An 8,287-nucleotide genomic window follows, 5' to 3' on the forward strand; every position below is an offset into this window, starting at 1 on the left:
GGAACCATAACATTATTATACATGAATGGATTCGGCATCCGATGCTCTTTAATTTTTGTTCTTAAAAATTTTTTTAATTTTGCAACTCTAATAAGTGGGGTTAATTGAAAAATTTGATTTAAAAAAAAAAAAATGAATACACTATTATATACAGCATAAAATACTGTAAAACTATTGTATAAACCATTTTTTTATACGCGGCATAGTTTCGAAGATATTTGCTGAAAATCCATTTTCTTCAAGGGGGTGTTTCACCCCCTAAACCTCGAGATAAGCCGCTATAAAAAAATATGGGTCGAGAATATTTTTTGATGCTCTACAACATATCCAAAGCGCATCAAAATCGGTGAGGGACAGTTCTGACCGTTCCCTTGTCAGATGCGACTATGCGCCAAAATATTCGGACATTAATCACAATCGATCTGAGACGTTAATAATATAAATATAATAAATTTTTTTCCTCATCCAAACTATTCTTTGTCTCTTTTTAAAACATCATTGTCACTAATAACGCTTAATTATGCAGTATTATTTCTCAAGTGAGAATAAATTTACCTAAGCTGTACAAACAAGTGAGCAGCATCCCGACGCTATTGCAGTTGCGTAGTACATTGATCTTCTTTTGCCAGTAGTCGCTGCTCGAAAGCGCGAGTTTCGTGGTAACCACCTGGATAGTTTCTCCACATTCATCTCGAATTTTTGTAGCAAGCAAAGCAACGTCATTTACATGACATTGAACTTTACGTTCTATTCTCTTTCTTTTGTAACGACGCTGCAACATGATTGTTGCTTGGCACAGAGACTGATAATGCAGCCTCTCTTGTCTACCAATAATGTAAGCTCGCCAGTAGGCTTGGATGACCATCGCGGCATACTTGTTGGCTTCGTATCTCCGCATTGCGATTTTCATTCTGTAACACGATTGAATGACTATTGTAGCTTGACGCAATGCGACGAATCGTTTCCTCGCTGTCAGAACTCTCCAGCGTGTTTGCACGACAATAGTCGCGCGAATCAACAAGTACTCTCTCTTCATGGTGCGAGCGGCTTTCTTTGCACGCCACCTTTTTTGCATCTTTAATACGTGAACCATGAACCGTTTATACTCGTTTCTCGTTTTGATCATTCGCCACCAAGATTGAATAATAACGCATGCCTTCTTCTTCGTTAAATACCGTTGGCGATCCGCGCGAGCTAAGACACATCGACACCAGTAAGTCTGCAGAAGAACGGCGCTCCTACGAAGCTGTAAGTACTTCCTCCGTTCTTGACAAGCTACCGTAATGTTGCGCCACCAGTTTTGTATTCGTGTTGCAGCACCTCTTATTTTTAAGTAACTTCGTCGGATGACCCTCGCTGAATTGGCACGACGATACCACGATTGTATCAGCAAAGCTGCTTGCCGCTGCTTCAAATAATCTCTTCTGACTGTTTTCGCCCGCCAATTCTTCTGTATAATATACGCTACTTTCTGCAGCTGCAGGAATTCCAAGTGTTGATGTCTCATAAGCACGTGTCCACGCCACCAACGTTGCAATTTCAGGCAAGAATACTTTTGAAGTCTATACCTATGTAAATACATTGCGGCTCTCCACCACGTTTGTATTTTCAAGCAGGCGACTTCTCGTTTGCGTATTTGATATTTACTCCACGTTCTCTGAATGAGAATAACGCTCTTTCGGTAGAGGAAGAACTTCTTTCTGTCGAGCACACTCAGCCACCATCTTTCAATGTTACGCACGGCAGCTCTCGTCTGCAGAAAGTCATGGCGCGCTTTTCGTACCAACAAATGTTGCCTCCACCAAGTTTGAATGATACAAGAGCTCTCTCTGCTGCAAAGAAACCATTCACGCTGTTCCTGCATGGCTTTCACAGACCTCCACCAGGATTGCACTATCTTGGTAGCATCTCTGAGTATAAGATATTTAGAACGCTGCAATTTCATTGCTCGCGTTGCTTTCCAATGGGTTTGAATCGTTAATGCAGCATTCTTCAGATTGTGATACAGATTTTGTTGTATCTGCTTTAGCAATGTAGCTTTCCATCTTCTTTGCAACATGATTACCGCTTTATGTCTCTTTCTTAGCTCTTGCATCTTCATACTTTTTCTCATCTGTTTCCACCATCTCTGAATTTGTATTGTAGCTGTTCTGATGCACAAATATCGTTTGCGTTCCTCAAGATCATTGCCAATTTTGATCACGTGCAATGACTGCGCCTTTTTGCACCTCCACATGCATTGGATTACTGTTGCAGCCAGATTTTTACGTGCGCGTAGGAAGTTTCTCACATAAATGTACCAGAGCTGCGCCCGCCACCACTTCTGGATCACGCGAGCCGCTCGATTAAATCGCGGCGCCTGGTATTTGTGAATGATTTGCCACAGAAGCGACAGAGTCTTCTCGCAATGGCCATCGACAATGCTTTTCGCGTCTATGTTGCCCTCCAAGACATAGCCAGTCTGACACAAGGCAGTTAATGCTATATCTACATTGTGTATCTTCTGGAGACGCGATATTGCTGGTACCCGACAACGTTGGGTCAATCCTCGAGTGCCGGTGATTAGCTCCATTGCGCGACACAGTCGCACGCCATCACGTAAATCGTGTCGTATATTCACTACCGCGTAATCATATTCCTCAATGTAGGTTTGTCGATAAGTAAGCACATAATTATGACCACGCAGCATTCTAGTCACATCGCCGATACCACTTAGAAGCTCGCGCGAGAAGCTTAGCAAGATTTCGCGACTTTCTTTGTACTGGGCGCGTTTATGAAATAGACATGGATCGTGGCTGATTAACTTATGCTGTTTGGCATAGTCCAGAAAATATATTAAAAATAGGAATTTTCTCAAACTAAACTGATTCAGCCGTGTAACAAATTTTTGGCTTGGGTCGGTTTTATGATATCCAGGCATTTTCATCAGTCGTGGGTTCGAAAAGAATCTTGTTAGTAAGAAGCGAGTAAGACCAACAATGTCATTGTTAGAGTGTAGAGAAATGCTTTCATTGTATACAGTTTCCAAACCGATACGTAGCCACAGAGGATTATAACTCAGGAATAAACTCAATATCAGCTTCTGCAAACCTGTTGTTAAGTTTAAAATATTATTCAAATGCCTAAGATTTAACTTTGTTTGTATAATTAAAGTTTTCTTTGATCATAAAAAAAATTAAGGATAAGGGATTAAAAATTGGATAATTTGTTTAATTTCAAAGTATGTAAAAATATTAAAAAAATTATCTCTACGTACCAATATCACGATGAAGATTACGATCTGATCTAATACACAAAGTTCCTTTAGTAATATACATATTGGTACACGAAAGAACTTGCGTGACTTCGTCCCGTTTGAACATAGCAATCGCGGCTTTTCGTAACATATTTAATCTTGTATTCGTGTGATATCTGAAAAAATTATAATTAAAATAATTGGTGGTTGGCGGTTATTTAAGATTAATTTTTGTCAGTTTTTAGAAGCAGTTTTTATATATTAATTATTAATATAATGCACACCTAGCGGATACAGCCTCCTTGGTTTCAGCCAGTATAGTACTTTTTTGTGCTTTGCATGTTTGCCACACTTTGCCAATGTCCACTATGGCAGTTTCAATGTCAACGGATAAGTCCTCTGACGAAGATAATAGAGTGTTCAACCACTTTGTAAACGTCAATTCTTGCTGCAGCAGCCACGGCTCGTCAAAGTATACTGTACTATAATAAAATGATAAACATGTTAAGATAATCAGAATCAACTTTTCAATCTGCAGTTGGAGTTAATTAAAATTTTACGTTAACAAAACGGTAGCAATTTTTATAAGTTAATTTTGTAAATAATAAAAAAGATTATAAACAACAAAAAATTCTATAATTTATACAAGATGTTCTCAGGTTAAACTTAAACCTCAAACTCAAAATATGAATTTAGGAAACTTAAAAAAAAATTTCCTCTGGAAGTCTGCTCACAAACGCTTCGCTTAACAGATGTTGACTTCTATTACAAAATTGTAAGAATGAATGTCAAAATAATCTATGTATATTCTCTTTATTGTTTAATAATAATCGAAATGTAATTATTAAATATTTCATTCAAAATTATTGCTTCCAGCCCTCAGACAAGCATTGCATCTACTAATGAGAGAATGAGTGACTAACTGAAATTATATGTACATAATTTCTTAGCATACTTGCATTATAACTTTGTTTACAGTACAAATGAAAGCCCATCAATAATCTTTGATCTTGAAAATAAAACAAGAGATGTTTCAACATTGTTCATTTCTAGTTCTGTAACTTAAGTTAATATCTCTTAAACGAAGCATTTGCGAGCAAACAGAGAAAAATTTTATTTGTTTTGAAATTCTACAGTCATATTTTAAGTTTGGCGGTTTAATCCAAGTATACCCTATAGATTAGAATCTATAATTTATAAAATGTTCTCTCTGCATGAATTATAGAGCTTAGCTTACTTTTTAAGAAATGGATCCTCTATTGTAGATGGTGCAAAAGGATCTAATCCACATGTTTCATATATAAAGTACTCCTCTTTATTTCGTATTCTGAAACTCGAATCTCTAGACGATGAAGTATGCCACTTTGTATTATGCAAAGTACTACTGAGGGAATATTTATTTATCTTGATTGCTGGTATATTTCTCGTATCATTTTCTGCAATTATGATATACAAATCAGTATCGATATTATTAAAAATACAATTCTTTTATAAAAGCAGAGCTCACTTGCAACAGATACATTCAGTTGTAACTTCTTTCTGTTTCTACCATCACATAAGGTATTATTTTTTCTAACTCTGCCGATTCTTGCATTGTTCACTTTTGATACCATCTTAGAGCAGAAATGCTTCTTCGGTGGAGAAATCTCGATATATATATCTCCTGTCTTCTTTGCTGCTGCAACATTCCTAGGAATAACCTCAAAACTGAAGTATTCGCAATTAGTTGTTTGAATATTTGGATTTATGTCTACAATAAAATGTTTTATGTATTCATTAGGATCTTTTGGTATGTGATGTTGAAATTGAATCGGCGACGACGAAATTAAATCCTCGATACCAGTCATGAAAGAGCATTTATCAGGTTTAATCGGTGACAAGTTATACAAGCTTGTTGGTTGTAATACAGGTGCTGCATTGACAGTAGTCTTTGTATCATAAATCGCAGATGTCTCAAAGATCTGCCGACTGATGTTGAATGTCTTATGTTTATCTATGATATGAGAAGTTGTGGATTCTGTCGACTCTCTTCTCGTTGGTGAACTCGAAATTACATTTGTAGACGTGAATGTAAATTTATTCAGAAGTATGGAAAAATCGGACTGCGTCTTGTCTTTATTACACTTCATATTTTCATGAACTTCTTCATGGTTCTCGTATAATAAATGGTTGCAAGGTTTCGTTTCTTTAATGTATGTTGCTCTACGTATATCTTGTGGCACATTTGATGGAAGCAAAACTTGTGGCAGAACACTACTGTCACTCCACACATTTATATTTTGCTCGCACAAGATATTTTCTTGGTCACACCTGTTATGATGCATCCTGCCGACTCTATAATCTTTTGTTTGCGATGCATAACTCTTTGTTTCATTATTTATATTCAAAATATTCTCTTTAGTCAAATCGCTCTCATATTCAAGCTTGTATTGATTTATTTGTGTATCAAAATTGTTGGTCGAAGAGGAAGATAGGGACTGACTAACAGTTGGAACTTCCAATGTGTTATTTCGATGAGATTGTTTGCTTACTGTTAATGTAGAAAGACTTGATGTGTTTGATAATACACCTGATTTTAGTCTTTTTGTTTTGTTGCTTTTTTTATCATTCTTAGCTGTCGTTGCTATGATAATATCATATTTAATTCGCCTATTATCAGTAAGTTGCAGCACATCTCGCCAGCATCCTGCTTCTTTAGGTGACCATTTGATACATAATGTACCATTGCTATGTCCTTGAATTTCTAGTTCAGACAAGCTTAGATCAATCCGACGTTTTATAGATGGTAGCTTTGTTACAGATACCTATAAGAAAAAATATTATTAAATGAAACAAGTTAAATAAAAAGCCAAGTTATATCTGATTTGAAAACTTTTTACAGTTTTTTTGTATGCTGTATAGTCCTACATAAAAAAAAGATTAAAAATATTTAATACATTTCCCATACGTTTAATGTCTTGTCGCTGGAATTTCTCACATCTAAATAGCATTCTACATTAGTGTTTATCTTAGCTTCCAATTCAATTCTTGTTGCCGGCTGGAACGGGGCAAGTAGTATACTATATCCAAACCTATCCATAGATGGCTTTCTGATTTCTGGCGAAGGGTACGGATTCATCACATATAATCACTTGATAAACTGTAATTCTCACACACAACACACACAGATATAGCAAATTCGATCACTTGTATTACACTAGATCAGTGCATACTAAAAGCCACTTTACATGACATTAGCAAAGTTAAATGTAAAAATATATAAATATATTAAACGATTAACTATCTACTAAGGATATTGTCACGTTATTTAACAAAATATATGTGTATCATTTCATTGTCAAAGTTGATTATATTGTATCACTGCATTGTGATATTTTATATGAAGCAGCTTTTAATATGCACTGATCCAGTGTAATCGAGTGATTGAATTCACCAATAGATTACAAATCGTTAAACTTTCAAGACAAAATCTCTGTAGATTGTTCCATTATAAAACGTAATATTCCATATTAAATTTAACGGAAGGCGTGTTGTGTCAATTACGTCACAATTCTCATATCATAAATTATACGTTTTTAGCTTAAGCTTTACTTATGTTTACTTATTTTCTCAAATTAAATCTACGGAATCCCTACACATGTAGAATGAGATTATACTTTACACCAACAGTAAAATAGTAACGAACTTTAATCAAATTAATTTGAACGGGCACAAACTAACCTACGAGCAGGGTTGTTAACCGTCAACCATAGACTATGGCTCTGCGCACAATAGAAGGAATACGGAATTAGGAATAAAGAATTGTAAGAAACGGCCTTAATACTTAGTTACTTTCTTTTAGTAAGTCTCCGCGCCATATGCGCGCGCAATCCTTCTCGTCATTGGGCGAGTTCAAGACGGCAAAGCGGCTAGGCGTGCTTACCGAGCGATTGAATATGATTGGTTGGATCTATAAGTAACAACCAATTATGTTCATTTGCTTGGCGAGCAGGCTAGCCGCTTTGTCAACTTGAACGCGCCCATTGATTGACTTTCGGCCAAGTAGTGCTGCAGCGGCAGCACCTGATTGAGTTTACTTCTGTAAACGCTCTCCGATTGGAGAGCGTACGAGCTAACCCTACCTAGAGTCCTAGATATCAGAGAAGCGCAACCGGTGTTCCGCATTCTGATTCGCTGTTACAGTCACGTGGCTTGGCAGCCATTTATAATATTAGTGACATACTTCTATTTCATTTTATCCTACAATTCTATCTCACATTATCTTACACGTTCTATCCTAGGCAAATGAAAGTTTTATGTTACCATTTTTTATGCGTAAGTTTAAACATTTTAATTGCATATAATGATACAATTTTATGCGTAAATTTAAACATTTTAATTGCATATAATGATACATATGTGCTTTGGCACATAAGATTATTGTTTAATCTTTTAAAATATTATTTACATAGGCTGCTTTCCTTTTAGGAGACACAAATCGACACAGTATAACACTCAAACACAGTTTGTCACACATACTCTGACTCTCCTCTCGAGCAGAGGCGAAGTGTGTCGAGTTTGATAAAAAATTGTAAATGGAAAAAATTAAAATATTTAATAAGTTTCCTACTTCTTTCCACTTCAGCAAGAATATCTTCCATTTGAACTGAGACTGGACTGCAACTTTTGCTGATTCCATTTATTTCTCCATCAATATTACATATGTTTTTGTAATTATAACTCTCTTTACTGTTGCTGCAGAATTGTTCTTGAACAGTATCCATGCTGACTAAATTGTGAACTTGTTCGTTAACAGTAGATGCTTCACAATTATCATTTTTTTCAATGTTTCTTGGATGTGAGAACATAATACTGCAATCGTACCTGCAATTATGCAATACCTTATCTTCAAACATTTTTGTTTTAATTTATAAACAAGCAATCACAAACGACTTTAAAATTATTTTATTTCAAACATTTGGAATACTCCATAGATTAAACCATATGAAATTCTTCTACGTATCATACAGAATTATTTATTTGAGTAATCTCTGATGAAAATTTTTCTCAGAA

At 35.8% G+C, this 8,287-nt stretch overlaps 1 protein-coding gene across 3 annotated transcripts in view; it reads right to left on the minus strand.

Moving 5' to 3' along the window:
* The window catches only part of LOC108725923 (protein abnormal spindle), a 13,075-nt gene extending 6,081 nt beyond the window's left edge, over window positions 1-6,994 (minus strand). The window contains exons 1-7 of one of the 3 annotated variants that reach the window (XM_018453237.1): window positions 6,956-6,994; window positions 6,183-6,374; window positions 4,743-6,039; window positions 4,473-4,671; window positions 3,520-3,717; window positions 3,257-3,411; window positions 556-3,090 (exon numbers count right to left, since the gene is read on the minus strand). In XM_018453237.1, the coding sequence (XP_018308739.1) occupies window positions 556-3,090; window positions 3,257-3,411; window positions 3,520-3,717; window positions 4,473-4,671; window positions 4,743-6,039; window positions 6,183-6,353 (4,555 nt within the window). In that variant the 5' untranslated portion in view covers window positions 6,354-6,374; window positions 6,956-6,994. Of the gene's footprint in view, window positions 1-555; window positions 3,091-3,256; window positions 3,412-3,519; window positions 3,718-4,472; window positions 4,672-4,742; window positions 6,040-6,182; window positions 6,438-6,955 lie in introns of those variants that run through there. The other 2 variants (XM_018453239.1, XM_018453238.1) reach the window with 2 other exon arrangements.
* Window positions 6,995-8,287: the final 1,293 nt, after the last annotated feature.

The sequence above is a fragment of the Mycetomoellerius zeteki genome, unplaced genomic scaffold, assembly GCF_001594055.1.
Source record: "Mycetomoellerius zeteki isolate Tzet28-1 unplaced genomic scaffold, Tzet1.0 scaffold368, whole genome shotgun sequence".
Lineage (NCBI taxonomy): Eukaryota > Metazoa > Arthropoda > Insecta > Hymenoptera > Formicidae > Mycetomoellerius > Mycetomoellerius zeteki.